The sequence below is a fragment of the Haliotis cracherodii genome, unplaced genomic scaffold (genome assembly GCF_022045235.1).
Source record: "Haliotis cracherodii isolate W230 unplaced genomic scaffold, xgHalCrac1.p SCAF_14, whole genome shotgun sequence".
In the NCBI taxonomy this organism is placed as follows: domain Eukaryota; kingdom Metazoa; phylum Mollusca; class Gastropoda; order Lepetellida; family Haliotidae; genus Haliotis; species Haliotis cracherodii.
The window spans coordinates 27,503,897-27,524,333 of record NW_027266269.1 but is presented as its reverse complement, the minus strand read 5'-3'; the positions used below and the strand labels follow the sequence as shown (position 1 = coordinate 27,524,333).

Genomic DNA, 20,437 nt, shown 5'->3' with positions numbered 1-20,437 from the left:
TCAATCACTGGATTGCCTCGTCCAGACTTGATTGTTTACAGACTGCGGTCATATAGCTGGAATATTGCTGAGTGCGGCGTTAAATAACAAACACCAAATAATAAATAAATCAGTGTTTAACCAAACTCACTCACTCACCTTGTGAAGAATCATGAAGAGTAAAGTACACAAGTAAAGACAGAGTGAGTGAGGTATGTTTGTCATTATATATATATATGTGATCATTATATTAGTATTCTAGCGTGTCAGCGTAAATTGATGCAGGTTTTACAAGTTTACCACTTTGGTGAAACTAACAATCATGGTTGTTATCATGACAAACCAAGCATGATATTCAGGATAGAACTGCGATTCAAACCTCATATATTAGATCCTGGCATGCCCAAGGGACACAACTGCACTTTGAATTGCTGTATCTTAGGTGACTCGCCGCCATATATGACTTATAATAGACGGAATAAGTTTACAAATGTTTTTTAGCAATCCTTCGAAAGTCAGATTATTTTATACATTGCTGTGTACAAAGCGGCAAGTAAGAATATATCGGAGATTTGCTGTTTCTGGATAATATGTGTGTGAGGGGGTGTGACGGGTGAATCTCTTCAGTGTTTCTCTTGTGTTGAGTTTTTTTGACAGTGGGTACTAGCTGTTTGTCTGACTTCCTCCGACTGCGTGTCTGACTTCCTCTGACTGCTTGTCTGACTTCCTCCGACTGGGTGTCTGACTTCCTCTGACTGCCTGTCTGACTTCCTCCACTGTGTATCTGACTGCCTTCGACCGCCTGTCTGACTTTCGCTGACTGCCTGTCTGACTTTCTCCAATTGCGTGTGACTTTCTCCGACTGCGTGTCTGACTTCCTCCGATTGCCTGACTGACTTCCTCCGATTGCGTGTCTGACTTTTTCTGACTGTGTGTCTGACTTCCTCCGACTGCGAGTCGGAATTCCTCTGACTGGGTGTCTGACTTCCTCCGACTGCTTGTCTGACTTCCTCCGATTGCCTGACTGACTTTTTCAGACTGGGTGTCTGACTTCCTCTGACTGGGTGTCTGACTTCCTCTGACTGGGTGTCTGACTTCCTCCTGTGTGCTTCCTACTTCTCATGTACTCCTACGGATATGAATCTACCCTGGACTATAAGAAAAACTAATTACCTTCTGTATGGTTAAACATGTGCTTCATACATCTAATGTTCAGGGCTGTGATTTGGAGATTGTTTTAAGAATGTATTTGAAGTTGCCTTTAACTGTCAGTAATACTTTTCAAAATACTTTTCTTAATTCTCAATTGTCTCCTTACTCTGACCTTTTTCTTGGTCAATGATGTCTGTTAATAATATTGGAAAAAATACTGTACCTTTGGCTACTTTTGCAAGAAAATGGTGTAAAATCTGAGGTAAACTGGTCTTGTTTAATTTAATTGGCACCAGTGCGGGTGCATGCATTAGTTTATATACATGTAGCCTATGTAGACTAGGTGACTTGTACACCCACCCTGGTGTCCGCCATAGCGTGCATGTGTGGGAAGTGTTCATCCTCTGGTCTCACTGACCCGTGCATCCTGCTATGCGTCAGTCAACTTTAGTCCTCCATCAGTCAATTATTGTTTTAAACCCAAACTGTTTTTCTTAGATCATGATAGAATGTACACAGAAGGCAGGTTTCTGCTGCAGACAACTGCAGAATTGATGCAATATTCATCAGTACCGTAATTAATGCATTAAAGGCATTGATAGATGTTATTGGAGTCCTTGGAACTTGAGACAGCAAGCCAGTATGCACTAGTTTCATTTATCACACAGCAACACAACTAGTTTCATATATCTCACAGCAACACAGCTAGTTTATATATGTCCTACAGAAACACAATTAGTTTCATATATATTCCACAGTGACACAACTAGTTTCATATATCCCAAAGCAACACAACTAGTTTCATATATCTCACAGCAACACAACTAGTTTCATATATCTCACAGCAACACAACTAGTTTTATATATGTCCCACAGAAACACAATTGGTTTCATATATCCTTCAGGAATACAACTGGTTTTATATATCCCATAGTGACACAACTAGTTTCATATATCCCATAGTGACACAACTTGTTTCATATATTCCATAGTGACACAACTAGTTTCATATATCCCATAGTGACACAACTTGTTTCATATATTCCATAGTGACACAACTAGTTTCATATTTATCCCACAGCAACACACCTGCTTTATATATATCCCACAGAAACACAACTAGTTTCATATATCGCACAGAAGAACAACTAGGTTTATATATCCCACAGCAAGACAACTAGTTTCATATATCACACAGAAAAACTAGTTTCATATAATCCCACAGTTGATGTGGGATACAACTAGTTTTATATATATATATATATATATATATATATATATATATATATATATATATATATATATATATATATATATATATATATATATCCCACAGCAACACAACTTGCTTCATGTATCTCAGTATTGCTAGAATGTTGCTAACAGAGGCACCAAAGCCAAATTACTCATTTCATATCCAGGCTTACCCTGGCTTACTGTTTGTCGCAGGTTCTAGCCCATCTGTAGTGTGTTGTCCCAGCTTACAATGGCTTACTGTTTGTAGCAGGTGCTAGCCCATCTATTGTGTGTTGTCCCAGCTTACAATGGCTTACTGTTTGTATCAGGTGCTAGCCCATCTATAGTGTGTTGTCCAGACTTACGCTGGCTTACTGTTTGTAGCAGGTGCTAGCCCATCTGTAGTGTGTTGTCCCGGCTTACAATGGCTTACTGTTTGTATCAGGTGCTAGCCCATCTGTAGTGTGTTGTCCCGGCTTACAATGGCTTACTGTTTGTATCAGGTGCTAGCCCATCTGTAGTGTGTTGTCCCAGCTTACACTGGCTTACTGTTTGTATCAGGTGCTAGCCCATCTACAGTGTGTTTTCCAGACTTACACTGGCTTACTGTTTGTATCAGGTGCTAGCCCATCTGTAGTGTGTTGTCCCAGCTTACACTGGCTTACTGTTTGTATCAGGTGCTAGCCCATCTGTCGTGTGTTGTCCAGACTTACGCTGGCTTACTGTTTGTAGCAGGTGCTAGCCCATCTGTAGTGTGTTGTCCCGGCTTACAATGGCTTACTGTTTGTAGCAGGTGCTAGCCCATCTGTAGTGTGTTGTCCCAGCTTACACTCGCTTACTGTTTGTATCAGGTGCTAGCCAATCTGTCGTGTGTTGTCCCAGCTTACACTGGCTTACTGTTTGTAACAGGTGCTAGCCCATCTGTAGTGTGTTGTTCCAGGTTACAACGGCTTACTGTTTGTATCAGGTGCTAGCCCATCTATAGTGTGTTGTCCCAGCTTACGCTGGCTTACTGTTTGTAGCAGGTGCTAGCCCATCTGTTGTGTGTTGTCCCAGCTTACGCTGGCTTACTGTTTGTAACAGGTGCTAGCCCATCTGTAGTGTGTTGTCCCAGCTTACACTGGCTTACTGTTTGTAACAGGTGCTAACCCATCTGTAGTGTGTTGTCCCAGCTTACACTGGCTTACTGTTTGTATCAGGTGCTAGCCCATCTATAGTGTGTTGTCCCAGCTTACGCTGGCTTACTGTTTGTAACAGGTGCTAGCCCATCTGTAGTGTGTTGTCCCAGCTTACGCTGGCTTACTGCTTGTATCAGGTGCTAGCCTATCTATAGTGTGTTGTCCCACCTTTACAATGGCTTACTGTTTGTATCAGGTGCTAGCCCATCTGTAGTGTGTTGTACCGGCTTACAATGGCTTACTGTTTGTATCAGGTGCTAGCCCATCCGTAGTGTGTTGTCCCAGCTTACAATGGCTTACTGTTTGTATCATGTGCTAGCCCATCCGTAGTGTGTTGTCCCAGCTTACACTGGCTTACTGTTTGTAACAGGTGCTAACCCATCTGTGGTGTGTTGTCCCGGCTTACAATGGCTTACTGTTTGTATCAGGTGCTAGCCCATCTGTAGTGTGTTGTCCAGACTTACGCTGGCTTACTGTTTGTATCAGGTGCTAACCCATCTGTAGTGTGTTGTCCCGGCTTACAATGGCTTACTGTTTGTAACAGGTGCTAGCCCATCTGTAGTGTGTTGTCCAGACTTACGCTGGCTTACTGTTTGTATCAGGTGCTAACTCATCTGTTGTGTGTTGTCCCAGCTTACACTGGCTTACTGTTTGTATCAGGTGCTAGCCCATCTGTAGTGTGTTGTCCCAGCTTACACTGGCTTACTGTTTGTATCAGGTGCTAGCCCATCTATAGTGTGTTGTCCCAGCTTACGCTGGCTTACTGTTTGTAACAGGTGCTAGCCCATCTGTAGTGTGTTGTCCCAGCTTACACTGGCTTACTGTTTGTAACAGGTGCTAACCCATCTGTAGTGTGTTGTCCCGGCTTACAATGGCTTACTGTTTGTATCAGGTGCTAGCCCATCTATAGTGTGTTGTCCCAGCTTACAATGGCTTACTGTTTGTAACAGGTGCTAGCCCCTCTGTAGTGTGTTGTCCCAGCTTACACTGGCTTACTGTTTGTAACAGGTGCTAACCCATCTGTAGTGTGTTGTCCCAGCTTACAATGGCTTACTGTTTGTAACAGGTGCTAACCCATCTGTAGTGTGTTGTCCCAGCTTACACTGGCTTACTGTTTGTAGCAGGTGCTAGCCCATCCGTAGTGTGTTGTCCCAGCTTACAATGGCTTACTGTTTGTAGCAGGTGCTAGCCCATCCGTAGTGTGTTGTCCCGGCTTACACTGGCTTACTGTTTGTAACAGGTGCTAGCCCATCTGTAGTGTGTTGTCCAAGCTTACACTGGCTTACTGTTTATATCAGGTGCTAACCCAGCTATCGGGGGTCGTGGTTCAGGTGGTGAGTACATGTATTGTTGAGCCTTAGGGCTCGATGAGTTCTCCTAACATCTGTTCCGACAGACTTTGCCCTGGCAGAACTAACTTTTCTTGATAAATAATTTTATTTGGATTTGATAAAGGCATATTTAAATAGTGATTATGGGAGGCATTATATTAATGGTACCCTAGAGAACCTTGATTTTAATTTGTGTCAAAATTTGAAAATTTACCTTATTGCTTCTGTCCATCTTTGCATCACAAAACAATTTCATATGTTTTACTCTGGGAATTGTTTACCGAAAGTATTTTCCTTTCTGTTTTGACAATGCACCACGATCAGTGTTTGTAACTGAAAAAATTCCCAGATTGCCATCACAACCCACATTCTTTAGAAGCTGCAGGCCCTGACTAAACTCTTCAGACCCTCATTTTTAAAAAACTGCAGCTTATGGTGTCAAGTATATCAACATTTAAATTTACTACAGGCCTTACAAATTTGAAACTACAAGCCTGACACAAAATCTATCTGCCACGGGCCTACAGGCAGGCGCTTATTTTGAATACTGACCATGATGTATCTCACTGTAAACCATGTCAGTGAATAGATCCTCTACTCTGACATACTGATTTTTATAAAGCTTATGATTGAAGACTAACTGAATCTAAACCAGAAAGTTTGTTAATTTTAATATGGAATGATGCAAGATGTGCAAGATAGGACTTGTTTAACTGGTTTCTGTTCTGTTTTACTTCATGGCATATTTAATTTTGTAGGATTTCTGACTGTGTTGCAATGATCTTTGATATAGTTCTACAGGGAAAAGTCTTTCTAGAAATTAACAAGAGATTATTTGTTCAGTTGTCCAAAAAAGTTCGTTATGTTTGCTTTAACAGTTTTACTAACGTCAAACTAACAGTGTTCAGTCCAATACTAACACTCTGTCAGACACTGTTGTGTGATGACACTACGTCCATAACACTAAGTCTTTCTCAGACACTGTTGTGTGATGACACTGTCCACAACATGAACACTCTCTCAGACACTGTTGTGTGATGACACTACGTCCATAACACTAACACTTTCTCAGACACTGTCCACAACCTGAACACTCTCTCAGATACTGTTGTGTGATGACACTACGTCCATAACACTAACACTCTGTCAGACACCGTTGTGTGATGACACTACGTCCATAACACTAAGTCTTTCTCAGACACTGTTGTGTGATGACACTGTCCACAACATGAACACTCTCTCAGACACTGTTGTGTGATGACACTACGTCCATAACACTAACACTTTCTCAGACACTGTTGTGTGATCACAGTTCAATAGCCTTGCAACTGTTTAGAGGAACGCCACATAACCTGAAGAGCACCAAGCACAGTCTACAACTCTAACACTCTCACAGACACTGTTGTGCGATCACAGTCCACTATCTGATAGGAACGCTACACAACCTGAAGAACACCAAGCACATTCTACAACTCTAACACTCTCACAGACACTGTTGTGAGATCACAGTCCACTATCTGATAGGAACGCTACATAACCTGAAGAACACCAGGCAGTCTACAACACTAACACTCTCATAAACACTGTTGTGTGATCACAGTCCACTATCTGATAGGAACGCCACATAACCTGAACACCAAGCACAGTCTACAACTCTAACACTCTCACAGACACTGTTGTGCGATCACAGTCCACTAGCTGATAGGAACGCCACATAACCTGAAGAACACCAAGCACAGTCTACAAATCTAACACTCTCACAGACACTGTTGTGCGATCACAGTCCACTATCTGATAGGAACGCTACATAGCCTGAAGAACACCAAGCACAGTCTACAACTCTAACACTCTCACAGACACTGTTGTGCGATCACAGTCCACTAGCTGATAGGAACGCCACATAACCTGAAGAACACCAAGCACAGTCTACAACTCTAACACTCTCACAGATTCTGTTGTGCGATCACAGTCCACTATCTGATAGGAACGCTACATAACCTGAAGAACACCAAGCACAGTCTACAACACTGATGAAACTATTGCTTACATTGAAACAATACATTTCCTGTTTGAATAGGTCAGTTCCAAGTTATCCCTGCTAAGATTAGCTGTGTATGGTCTCTGGTCTTGACCAGTTGATTCAGGACAATATTGCTGTCTTAAATGACCTTCACCTATTCAGCCAAGGACTAACTTCTGTACTTCCTTACCAGGCCATGATAGCTGTGCTATGATGTTCTCCCAGTCTAGCACCTTGGTGCCATGCTGGTGCCACACCCTCCCAATCTCTCTGATGGTGCCATGCCCGCCCCATCTCCCTGATAGTGGCACCATCCCCATCTCTCTGATGCTGCCACACCCTCCCCATCTCTGATAGTGGCACCCTCCCCATCTCTCTGATGCGGCCACACTCACCCCATCTCTCTCATAGTGGCACCCTCCCCATCTCTGATAATGTCATGCCTTCCCCATCTCTCAGTTGTTGCAACACCCGCCCCATCTCTCTTGGCACCCTCCCCATCTCTGATAATGTCATGCCTTAACCATCTCTCAGTTGTTGCCACACCTTCCCCATCTCTGATGGTGTCACCCTTCCCATCAGTCTGATATGCCAAATCCTCAACATCTCTGATGGCCTCATGCCTTCCCCATCTCTCTGATGGTGCCACAACCACCCCATCTCTCTGATAGTGGCACCCTCCCCATCTCTCTGATGGTGCCACACTCTCCCCCATCTCTGATAGTGGGACCCTCCCCAACTCTCTGATGCTGCCACAACCACCCCATCTCTCTGATAGTGGAACCCTCCCCATCTCTGATAGTGGCACCCACCCCATCTCTCTGATTGTGCCACACCCTCCCCATCTCTGATAGTGGCACCCACCCCATCTCTCTGATAGTGGCACCCTCCCCATCTCTGATAGTGGCACCCTCCCCATCTCTCTGATTGTGCCACACCCTCCCCATCTCTGATAGTGGCACCCTCCCCATCTCTGATAGTGGCACCCTCCCCATCTCTCTGATTGTGCCACACCCTCCCCATCTCTGATAGTGGCACCCTCCCAATCTCTCTGATTGTGCCACACCTCACCCAATCTCTCTTATGGTGCCATGCCCTCCCCATCTCTCTGATTGTGCCACACCTTCCCAATCTCTGATAGAGGCACCCTCCCCATCTCTCTGATTGGGCCACACCCACCCCATCTCTGATGGTGTCACCCTTCCCATCTTTCTGATTTGCCAAACCCTCAACATCTCTGCTGGCGTCATTCCTTCCCCATCTCTCTGATGGTGCCACACCCTCCCCCATCTCTGATAGTGGGACCCTCCCCATCTCTCTGATGCTGCCACAACCACCCCATCTCTCTGATAGTGGAACCCACCCCATCTCTCTGATAGTGGCACCCTCTCCATCTCTCTGATGCTGCCACACCCATCTTGTTTTCTGTTGAAATTGATAGTCACTTGTTCAAACATTTCATAATTACACAGATGTTTGGGTGGCCCAGGTGGTCCAGTTGTCTAAGGAACTGCAGTTCCATGTGAAGAGTTGCATCCCTTGGGCATGCCAGGAACCTATGATCTTGGGTTTGAATACCGGTTCCCCGGGTTTCTCGGTTTGTCAGCACCATACCAGTGCTCATGGGCTTCACCAAAGTGGGAAATGTCTGAGACCAGTATCACTTTGGCTTTCCTCCCACATTAAGCTGATACGCTGTGATATAACTGGAATACTGTTTAAAGTGGCATTAAACCCAACTCACTCACTCACAGACATTCGTGTTTATGTCAGTGTGCGCTGACATGACCAGTAGTCATGTCCTCACGTTGAACTCATGACATTAACCTGATCATGTTTGTTTGTTCAGATGTTTGTTGTTTAATGTTAAATGTGTTGTTGATGAATGTGAATGTTTATGTTATTTTTTTAATTGTACACAGTCAAGTCTCGTCATTCCCACACTCCGGCAATTGGGTCTATCTGACACTAATGATTTGATCCAATTAAATCAGTGCTATTTAGACCCGTTAATCCGACAGTCTCGCACTCTGACTTTGATACACCTAATTGGCATCGAATTACCGAAATCACTCATTAATCAGTCTTGTTAATCCGACACAGGTTCAGCGTACTCCGTGGTCATCTGCCTATGAGTACACAGCTAGTGTTTTGAAGTGTTGTCTGGTAGCTGCATATTACAACAGCTGCAGAGAAGAACTTGCTTAACAATAAACAATAAATGCTTTAAATAAACAAAACACGATTAATCACATGCTTAGATTAACTCAATCTCATTAAAATCAGATGATCCCATTACAGGTCACATCAGAACGACCATTCGCGAACTTTGACCGACGAATGAAATGACTTACTGGAAGTCAACATTAGCCACTAAGAAAGCAGCTCTCTTGAGCTTTGCGGTACCAGTTTCAAACTGGCGACTTCCATTCCAGACTATGCTTTAAAAAGTATTTGAATCAGTCGTACAGTCCGTAACAGTAGTTTTGTGTTAAGAGGTTGCATGTTTAGAAAACATTCTCCTAACAATGTAACATAAGAATATGAATATTTCATTTTTCGTTTTTTATTACGTGTTTGTATCGTTTTCTGTTGTGTGTTTTTCCGATTTTCGATCACAAATGTTGATTCTACTTCATTTCGTTTATGTGACATACTTGTTAATCCGACATAATCATATGCAACCAACCATGTCGGATTAACGGGACTTGACTGTACAGTAATCTACGGTTATAACGAAGTCAAAGGGACCACTAATTTTAGTCTGTTATAACCATATTTCGTTATCAGCAGAGATAAAGCATATATACAGCAAATGGATGGACCCAGAACCAGTTTGTTATATCCGTCAGTTTGTTATAAACGTGTTCGTTATAAACGTATTTCGCTGTATTTGGTTCTTGGTTCAGTTATTTCCAGGCTAGACAGATACAGCTGGAATATTGCTGACTGCAGCATAAAACAACATGCACTCACTCATGCAATACTAATGATTGGGTGTGTGGTGATGCATTGGTGTCTGGTGAACATTGGTATTAATACGCATACATGGATGTTCAAATATTAATATGGTTTCTACTTGTGGGTGTTTCAGACCATCGTCCAGGTCAGTTGACCAGCACTGTCCTTACACCACAGCGTGCTGTTGAATCTTCTAACATCACCATGATCACATGTCACACACGTGTGTCCGTCCATCGCACTCACTCACCACTCACATTCTCAGTGTCGTGTGTTGTAACTCACATTCAGGAACATGGGTTTTAGGATAGTCAGGAATTCTCATCATCTTGAGATGTCTCACGTGTGTTGCTGAGTGTGGCGTTAAACAACAAACAAACAAAAACAAACACAGTGCCCCAAGCTTGTAGTGTGTTCTGACTGACTTTCTGGAATTTTTGTCATCTTGGGGCAGCGGGGATCAGGTATTAGCCCTCATTTGATCTTTGGTTGACCATCCCTCAAGGGCTTTATGTAGTGACCTTGCCATTAGTATTTAATGTAATGACCTTGCCCTTTGGAATTCAATATAGTGACCTTGCCCTTTTGGGTTTCCTGTTGTGCCCTTGAGGGTTTAAAATGGCAACCTTGACCTACTGGGTTTCTTGTTACCTTGAGGGTTTAAAATGGCAACCTTGACCTAATGGGTTTCTTGTTGTGACCTTGAGGATTAAAACAGCGACCTTGACCCACTGGGTTTCCTGTTATCACCTAGGCCTTGGGGGTTTTATCTAGTGACCTTGCCTTCTGTGTTTGAATGACCCTATCTAGTCATTGAAGTTTACTTTAGCAACTCTGCCAAGTTCCTTAGCTAATAGTCAAAACCTGTGTTACAACTATATTACTTCTCCATTGTTTAACCTACTGCAAGGATTTTGTCCTCAGTGCCATTCATTGGCCCTACCAACACAGTGTTAAGATTAGCACTATCCATGTTCTTGAAATGGAGCGTGTTTCTCTCTGGTCAAGAATTATCACAACTTTTTATCTTTACACTTAACGTTGAGCATTCTAACACATCTTTATTCTTTCACCTCAACAGCCCTAAAACTTCTGTCCGTCCTCACTGGTAGGATCTTGTGTTGACCCACACCCTGACTGTCATGTGGCATGTTTTTCTCACTGTTGTCAACTCGCATGCTTCTGTTGAACCCCATCACACCTGGTTTTATTGCCGTTTTATGAATAATATCGTCAGATTGTTTGTCGACAATATCCTGTCCCTGTAACCATGGTAATGCCTCATCACATCAGTGGATGAACAAGTGTCAACTCTCATCAATGTCTTTCCATTGTGCACAGTTGTTACCATGGATACTTCTAATACTATGTCAACAGACTAACCCATATATCATATTTCCCGGCTCAGTGGCTCTTGTGAAACTTGCACCGACCCATACCATCATCATTTGCCATTTTTTGTCCCTTATTGTCAACAATGTGCTTGCTTCATATTGTCAACAATGTGTTGTCCCATATTGTCAACACAAGGCTTGCTTCATATTATCAACATTGTGATTGCTTCGTTTCATCATCACTGTGCTTGTACGATATTGTCAACATTGTGTCATCCCATATTGTCAACACAAGGCATGCTTCATATTATCAAAATTGTGATTGCTTCGTTTCATCATCATTGTGCTTGTCCGATTTTGTCAACAATGTGTCATCCCATATTGTCAACACAAGGCTTGCTTCATATTATCAACATTGTGATTGCTTCATTTCATCATCACTGTGCTTGTCCGATATTGTCAACAATGTGTCGTCTCATATTGTCAACACAAGGCTTGCTTCATATTGTCAGCACTGTGCTAGCTCCAATTATGTTTCTAGGTTTGTCAGCAGCATACCCGTGCTCGTGGGTTTCACCGAAGTGGTAAACGTCTGAGACCTGCATCACTTGGGGCTTTCCTCCCACATTAAGCTTACATGCCTCGAGATAACTGGAATACTGTTAAAAGCGGCGTTAAACCCAACTCACTCACTCACTCACATTGCATAGAAGTATATGCTTGTACCATAATATGCTGCTATACATGTATATTGTTCTGCATGTTGCATGTGTTGTTGTATATGTTGCACTATGTTCTTTACTCATGTGACAACATTCTTGTAGACCCGTGAAGATTCCGGGGTAGAAAAGGTCTTCAGCAACCCATGCTTGCTGTAAAAGGCGACTATGCTTGTCGTAAAAGGCGACTAACGGGATCAGGTGGTCAGGCTCGCTGATTTGGTTGATGAATGGCATTGTATCCCACTTGCGTGGATCGATGCTCATAATGTCAATCACTGGATTGTCTGTTCCAGACTCGATTATTTACAGACCGCCGTCATATAGCTGGAATATTGCTGAGTGCGGCATTAAATAACAAACACCCAAACAAACAAACAAACAAACAACATTCTTGTATATGTTGCATAGCTTGTTACACATGCATGTATATATTTTGCTACATGCTGAATATATACGTTGCACTTTATGCTCATTATGTAACACATGTTGCAATTTTTTTACCTTTTCATATGTTTTTGGTGCATATGTTGCAGTGGTGTTGAGCAGGTTATTGCACATGTTGCAATATGCAGCTTATGCTATTAAACTGCTCCACATACTTTCACAGTTACTGAGACTCTTGTGGTTATGTCCCCCCCCTGCTACACTCCATCCGATGGTAGAACATGCTTCATCACCTTGCTCAGATCCCCATTCCCTCTGGGCTGATGACCACTTGAGTTCCTACATCAGTTTCTGTGCTATGATTACATGTTCTGATGAAGTATGTAATTCATTAACATTCCCTCTGCGCTGATGACCACTTGTGTTCCTACATCAGTTTCTGTGCTATGATTACATGTTCTGATGAAGTATGTAATCCATTAACATTCCCTATGCGCTGATGACCACTTGAGTTCCTACATCAGTTTCTGTGTTATGATTACATGTTCTGATGAAGTATGTAATTCATAAATATTCCCTCTGCCCTGATTATCCGCCCGGAGAGCGGAAGGTCCGGGATTCGATCCCCGGCCACCTCATACCAAAAGACGTTAAAAGATGGTACTTGTTGTTACCGTTTCTGGCGCTCGGCGGGGCGGTCGGGTAGCCTAGTGGTTAAAGCGTTCGCTCGTCACGCCGAAGACCCGGGTTCGATTCCCGACATGGGTACAATGTGTGAAGCCCATTTCTGGTGTCCCCCACCGTGATATTGCTGGAATATTGCTAAAAGCGGCGTAAAACCAAACTCACTCACTCACTCTGGCGCTCGGCAATAAGGGGGTAAAACAAGGACTGGTCGGCTCGGAGTCAGTATACTGTGTCTGAGTGGGGTATTCATGTTAAACTGCGGCATGGTATCTCAGTGAGCTAGCACTATAAATCGGCATCAGTCTGGACTAGTACAAGCAGCCACACAAACACACACACGTACATGCACGTCGCTATATAAGTGCAATAATCTTGGACGCGACGTTCAACCCCATTTCACCTCACCTCTGCCTTGATTACCACTGATTTCTATGTCAGTGTTATTGTATCATCTAATGAAGTCTTTAATTCAGACCAACATACATCAGTCTGCATGGCTTTTATGTCTTTACATTGCATTTGATCATCTTGCTATGAATGATGTCAAACTAGAGATAAATGTTGCCATGAATAGTAATGTATGTATAATGCTGATCCCTCAATGCTGATATAGAATGACTGGTAACACTTTGATTCCATCAGTAAAGAAATCTATCTTGATCTGTTCCTTAAATCTATTTTCATTATATTTGTAATGAATAAGGAAAGTATTATATTAAAGTAAACTTTAAGAAAAGTGAAACAATTAACTATTTGCCAATGTGAGAGAACCAGTGCGTTCCCTGCACCCTTATGTGAAATGTTCTTTAAAGTGATGTTTATCCTGTATCTACCGGGTACCCACCATGCAGCTATGTGTATGTATGTTGGACAGCCTCTATAGCAGCTGATGCAGGGAAGAGCGTGGGGAAGACGAAGGACAAGAAGGTCAAGAAACCAACACCACTGGAACAGGAGGTGAGAAGTGTAACACGATAGATGTAGAGGCAGGGAGTTGGGTTGTTTGTAACTACGCTGTACCCACATCACTGATCTCACGAGGGGCGGTCGGGTAGCCTAGTGGTAAAAGCGTTTGCTCGTCACGCCGAAGCCTTGGGTTCAATTCCCGACATGGGTACAATGTGTGAAGCCCATTTCTGGTGTCCCCCGCCGTGATATTGCTGGAATATTGATAAAAGCGGTGTAAAACCATACTCACTCACTCTGATCTCATGACCCGGGTTAGAATAAGTCTCCAGCAACCCATGCTTGCCGTAAAAGGCGACTATGCTTGTCGTAAGAGGCGACTAACAGGATCGGGTGGTCAGGCTCGCTGACTTGGTTGATGCATGTTATCGTGTCCCACTTGCGTGAATCGATGCTCATGATGTCAATCACTGGATTGTCTGGTCCAGACTCGATTATTTACAGACCGCTGTGATTTAGTGGTAGCTCAATGAGCTAGCACTATAAAATCGTCATTTGTCTGGACTAGTACAAGCAGCCACACATACACACGTGCATGCATGTCGCTATACCTCTGTCTGTTTTCCATTTTCAGCCAGAACTCCTAAACTGTTGAATATTTCTTGTTGAAACTTGCTATACAGATCAGTCTAGTGGTGAACTGGTGCCTTTTAACATTTATTTATTTATTTATTTATTTATTTGTTTGTTTGTTTATTTATTTTATTTTATTTTATTTAATTTAATTTATTTATTTATTTATTTATTTATTTATTTATTTATTTATTTATTTATTTATTTATTTATTTATTTATTCATTTATTTATTTATCATGATGACAAGTTGGACATATACAGAAAATTAAGGCAGTGCTCGTTTCCTGAGCAGAACTCCTAAACTGATAAATTTTTCTAGATAAAACTTAATGCTCATTATTGTATATACGATTAAATATAGTTAATTTATACTCATCTTGTGTTCATATAATATGATTTTAAAGTGCACACCCTATATTTTATGAATAATTTTACACAAAACACAGCCACACGATTGGACAGTGTTGTAACAGCTGATGTAGGTACACACTGAAAGTCAATGTTTGCCATAGGCTTACCGTTCAGTCATGGTGTTCTTAAATATATGCATCAGTCTGATGTTGTTTACGACCTTCGAAGTGTAACCCAGTTACTTGCCCTTAGTTGTTATTGTGTCTTGTTTCACAGCAACCCGATGTCCCCGAGGTGATCAACCCTCTGATGGAGGTGGCGGACTACATGTCCGAGCTCAAGACCCTCATGGTGGCCGGGAACCGGGTCCTGCTGAATCTCAACCTCTCCAGTGAGTACGCCACGTGCACCACCTCTCCCAGTGGATAGAGTGTAGTGGATAGAGTGTCTGCCCAGAGAGTGTATGGTTTGTGGTTCAATCCCCTGACCGCCTCTGTGGTGTAGTGGATAGAGTGTCTGCCCAGAGAATGTATGGTTTGTGGTTCAATCCCCTGACTGCCGCCATCTTGTAGTGGATAGAGCGTCTGCCCAGAGAGTGTATGGTTTGTAGTTCAATCCCCTGACCGCCTCTGTGGTGTAGTGGATAGGGCGTCTGCCCAGAGAGTGTATGGTTTGTGGTTCAATCCCCTGGCCGTCTCTGTGGTGTAGTGGATAGAGCACCACCTCTCCCATGCTTACAACACAATTATTAATAACTGGAGACATGGCTATTTCAGTTTGTGGTGTCTGACTGATTCTGTGATTTGTGCAAGTAATGAGTGGAGCTCATCTTCACTATATCCGACAAATTTCTGACAGCAAAAATCGCAAAATCGCCATAATCGTCATGTTAGTAGTTGGTGTCCACCATTTGGTTTGATCCCCTGGCTGCCTCTGTAGTGTAGTGTTTTATAAATTGTTTTTAAAATGTTTTTTTGCATACGTAACTCAATTGTGATTATATTAATTTGGTCTCGTCGCTATGTGGCTGAAATAATGCCGATGTGATGTTAAATTTTAACTCAATCACTCACTCACTCAGAAAGTGTAAAGTTTGCGTTTCAAATCCACTTGCCGCCTATGTAGTGTGGTGGATAGAATGTTTGCCCAGAGAGTGTATGGTTTGTAGTTCAATCCCCTGGCCGTCTCTGTGGTGTAATGGATAGAGCGTCTGCCCAGAGAGCATACAGTTTGTAGTTCAGTCCCCTGGCAGTCTCTGTGGTGTAGTGGATTGAGCGTCTGCCCAGAGAGTGTATGGTTTGTAGTTCAATCCCCTGGCCGTCTCTGTGGTGTAGTGGATAGAGCGTCTGCCCAGAGAGTGTAAAGTTTGTAGTTCAATCCCCTGGCCGTCTCTGTGGTGTAGTGGATAGAACGTCTGCCCAGAGAGTGTATGGTTTGCGTTTCAAATCCACTTGCCGCCTATGTAGTGTAGTGGATAGAATGTTTGCCCAGAGAGTGTATGGTTTGTAGTTCAATCCCCTGGCCGTCTCTGTGGTGTAATGGATAGAGCGTCTGCCCAGAGAGCATACAGTTTGTAGTTCAGTCCCCTGGCAGTCTCTGTGGTGTAGTGGATTGAGCGTCTGCCCAGAGAGTGTATGGTTTGTAGTTCAATCCCCTGGCCGTCTCTGTGGTGTAGTGGATAGAGGGTCTGCCCAGAGAGCAAACAGTTTGTGGTTCAATCCCCTGACCGTCTCTGTGGTGTAGTGGATAGAGCGTCTGCCCAGAGAGTGTAAAGTTTGTAGTTCAATCCCCTGGCCGTCTCTGTGGTGTAGTGGATAGAGCGTCTGCCCAGAGAGTGTATGGTTTGTAGTTCAATCCCCTGGCCGTCTCTGTGGTGTAGTGGATAGAGTGTCTGCCCAGAGAGCATACAGTTTGTAGTTCAATCCCCTGACCGCCTCTGTTGTGTAGTGGATAGAGCGTCTGCCCAGAGAGCATACAGTTTGTAGTTAAGTCCCCTGACCATCTCTGTGGTGTAGTGGATAGAGCGTCTGCCCAGAGAGTGTATGGTTTGTAGTTCAATCCCCTGGCCGTCTCTGTGGTGTAGTGGATAGAGAGTCTGTCCAGAGAGTATATGGTTTGTAGTTCAATTCCCTGGCCGTCTCTGTGGTGTAGTGGATAGAGCGTCTGCCCAGAGAGTGTATGGTTTGTAGTTCAATCGCCTGGTCGTCTCTGTGGTGTAGTGGATAGAGTGTCAGCCAAGAGAGCGTAAGGTTCGTAGTTCAATCCCCTGGTCGCCTCCATGTTGTAGTGGACAGAGCTTCTGCCCAGCGAGCACATTATGTGTGTAATGTGAGTGTGGTGTGAATATTTGTAGTGTGTGTTTAGCGTATGTGTCTAATATATGTTATGTGTGTAATGTGAGTGTAGAGTGTATAGTGTGTGTGTACTGTGTGTATAATACATGTAAGGTGTGTGTAATGTATGCGTAATAGTGTAATGTGTGTGCAATATATGTACTGTGTGTGTAATATATGTAATGTGTGTGTAATGTATGCGTAATAATGTAATGTGTGTGTAATATATGTAATGTGTGTGTAATATATGTGTAATATATGTAATGTGTATGTAATATATGTAATATGTGTGTAATATATGTAATGTGTGTGTAATATATGTAATGCGTGTGTAATATATGTAATATGTGTGTAATATATGTGTAATATATGTAATGTGTATGTAATATATGTAATGTGTATGTAATATATGTAATGTGTGTGTAATATATGTAATGTGTGTGTAATATATGTGTAATATATGTAATGTGTATGTAATATATGTAATGTGTATGTAATATATGTAATGTGTGTGTAATATATGTAATGTGTATGTAATATATGTAATGTGTATGTAATATATGTAATGTGTGTGTAATATATGTAATGTGTGTGTAATATATTTTATGTGTATGTAATATATGTAATATGTGTGTAATATATGTAATGTGTATGTAAAATATGTAATGTGTGTGTAATATGTGTAATGTGTATGTAATATATGTAATGTGTGTGTAATATATGTGTAATATATGTAATGTGTGTGTAATATATGTAATGTGTATGTAATATATGTAATGTGTGTGTAATATATGTGTAATATATGTAATGTGTGTGTAATATATGTAATGTGTATGTAATATATGTAATGTGTGTGTAATATATGTGTAATATATGTAATGTGTGTGTAATATATGTAATGTGTATGTAATATATGTAATGTGTATGTAATATATGTAATGTGTGTGTAATATATGTTATGTGTATGTAATATATGTAATATGTGTGTAATATATGTAATGTGTATGTAAAATATGTAATGTGTGTGTAATATGTGTAATATGTGTGTAATATATGTAATGTGTGTGTTTCGCAGGGAACCAGATCACAGAGGATGGTGTGGAGGAGCTGATCAAGGCGGCCCAGTACCAGAAGACCCTGCTGATGGACAACAAGATCAACGGCACCGGCCTGATGAGGATCTGCCTCCATGTACGTCGGTCACCATCTACACATACGTCTTAGAGTCTTTGTTTCCTTATTTGATGTTTGACACCTCACTCAGCAATATTCCAGCTATATGACATCACCTGTACATAATCAAATCTTGACCAGACAAGCCAGTGATTGATATTATGAGCAATGATCAAAGCTATAAAGTAAGTCACGTAGCCTGACCACCGACCAATTTAGTCTTATGACCTGGAATCCTTGTGGGGCTTAAGGATTTGTATGGATTGGGAGGTTTCCCCTTGTTTTCTGATATACCTGGCCCTTAGAGTCAAGTGGGGGGGCATGGGTGGCCCAGTCGTCTAAGGAGCCGCGATTCGCTGTGCAGAGTTGCGTCCCTTGGGCTCGCCAGAAACCTATGATTGTGGGTTTGAATCCCGGTTTGCCCCGATTATGTTTCTAGGTTTGTCAGCACCATACCCGTACTCCCGGGTTTCATCGAAGTGGTAAATTTCTAAGACCTGCATCACTTCGGGCTTTCCTCCACATTAAGCTGACACGCCCTGATATAACTGGAATACTGTTAAAAGCGGCGTTAAACCCAACTCACTCATTAGAGTTAAGTGTCACACTTCAAAACCGTCAAAAATGTCCTTTTTAGGTATGTGGTAACATCAACTTTGAGAGAATATTGCATTGTATGGTTTGTTCCTCAGGGGTTTGATATGTAATTGAGTTGTCATCGGTTATTTTCTATCTTCTATCACAGAAGAACAAGGTGTCTGCCGACAGTGATGAGCTGAAGAAACTGAATGACATGATGGCAGCAAAACATCCCTTCTACAAACCACCAGCCACACCGGACGGAGAGGCAGTCTGAGAGATGTCCCCTATCATCAGGTGACATAGATAACCAATTATCCAGCAGTTGTCCACTGTTTTCTAAGAGGGTAACTCATCTATGTCAGATCCACACGTTAAACATGAAAAGATTTGGAAATATCTGTTGACGTTAAGTTGATGGTACACATGTTTTGCAAATCCTGCAGTCGACCGAAAGCTGCACAGCAGATGTTGATTTCGTTACTCGTTAGTCCAGCCTAAATATAACTCCGTAATTCCAGCCTAGTTCGGAAAGGACGGAAATTGGATTTTTATGTATAGGATAAAACATGTCCGAGGGTTGTTTTGATATTTAAAACCCGCATCCCGAGGGATTTTCCGAGGGACAGGGTTTTAAATATCCTAACAACCAGAGGGGAATTGTTTTATCTTCCTTATAAACCTATTTTGAACCTTAAAACAACATTTATCAACATTTTTATGTTTTGAACATACTTTCCATGAACCTTAGGAAACGGGCGTAAAATATCTGTTGCTGGCGTACGGATCTTGAAAAGGACATTCTAAAAAGCAGTGTGGCTTATCAACACCTCTGTAGCCTTGTGGTACACTCACTGGTCTACAGATATGAAGGTTGCGAGTTCGATCCTCTGGAATATATAGAAAACATTTGTCATTTGATTTTACATTTCATTACATGTTACATGAACGGAAGTGATATTAATAAAATACCCAGGACATTATATAAAATCTCTGGGATATTATAACACATTATATAGCAAATAATACTTGATATTATATAAAATCCCAGGGACATTACAACGTCCCTGTTTATGAGATTTAACCCGACTGGAGAACAATAGGATGACGTCACCAGAGGTTTATAAAGTCAGTTAACTGCCTTGCCTCGGGAAAATGCGTGTTGCAGCCATTCTGGCTTTCTCTTTATAATTTTGGCAAGCTTCACCAATGAAATTGCCACTTGGTGAGAGTTGCCCTCCAATGTGGTTGATGGCCAATATTATATCTGCACAAGTGTTTCATGCTTTGTTTTATCTATCAACTGACCCGTGAAGATCCGGGGTAGAATAGGTCTTCAGCAACCCATGCTTGCTGTAAGAGGCGACTTATACGATTGGGGGGTCAGGCTCACTGACTTGGTTGATGCATGTCATCGTATCCCTATTGCGTGGATCGATGCCCATGATGTCAATCACTGGATTGTCTGGTCCAGAC

The 20,437-nt window shown here is 42.2% G+C and overlaps 1 protein-coding gene across 7 annotated transcripts in view; it reads left to right on the top strand.

The window, feature by feature from the left end:
- LOC139460662 (leucine-rich repeat-containing protein 71-like) overlaps nucleotides 1-19,251 on the top strand; it is a 55,612-nt gene extending 36,361 nt beyond the window's left edge. For 3 of the 7 annotated variants that reach the window (XM_071242140.1, XM_071242139.1, XM_071242134.1), the window contains exons 14-18: nucleotides 10,939-10,965; nucleotides 13,859-13,941; nucleotides 15,153-15,267; nucleotides 18,285-18,400; nucleotides 19,128-19,251. In XM_071242140.1, the coding sequence (XP_071098241.1) occupies nucleotides 10,939-10,965; nucleotides 13,859-13,941; nucleotides 15,153-15,267; nucleotides 18,285-18,400; nucleotides 19,128-19,238 (452 nt within the window). In that variant the 3' untranslated portion in view covers nucleotides 19,239-19,251. Of the gene's footprint in view, nucleotides 1-4,843; nucleotides 4,880-10,938; nucleotides 10,966-13,858; nucleotides 13,942-15,152; nucleotides 15,268-18,284; nucleotides 18,401-19,127 lie in introns of all 7 variants that reach the window. The other 4 variants (XM_071242138.1, XM_071242137.1, XM_071242135.1 and 1 more) reach the window with 2 other exon arrangements.
- The last annotated feature ends 1,186 nt before the right edge of the window (nucleotides 19,252-20,437 follow it).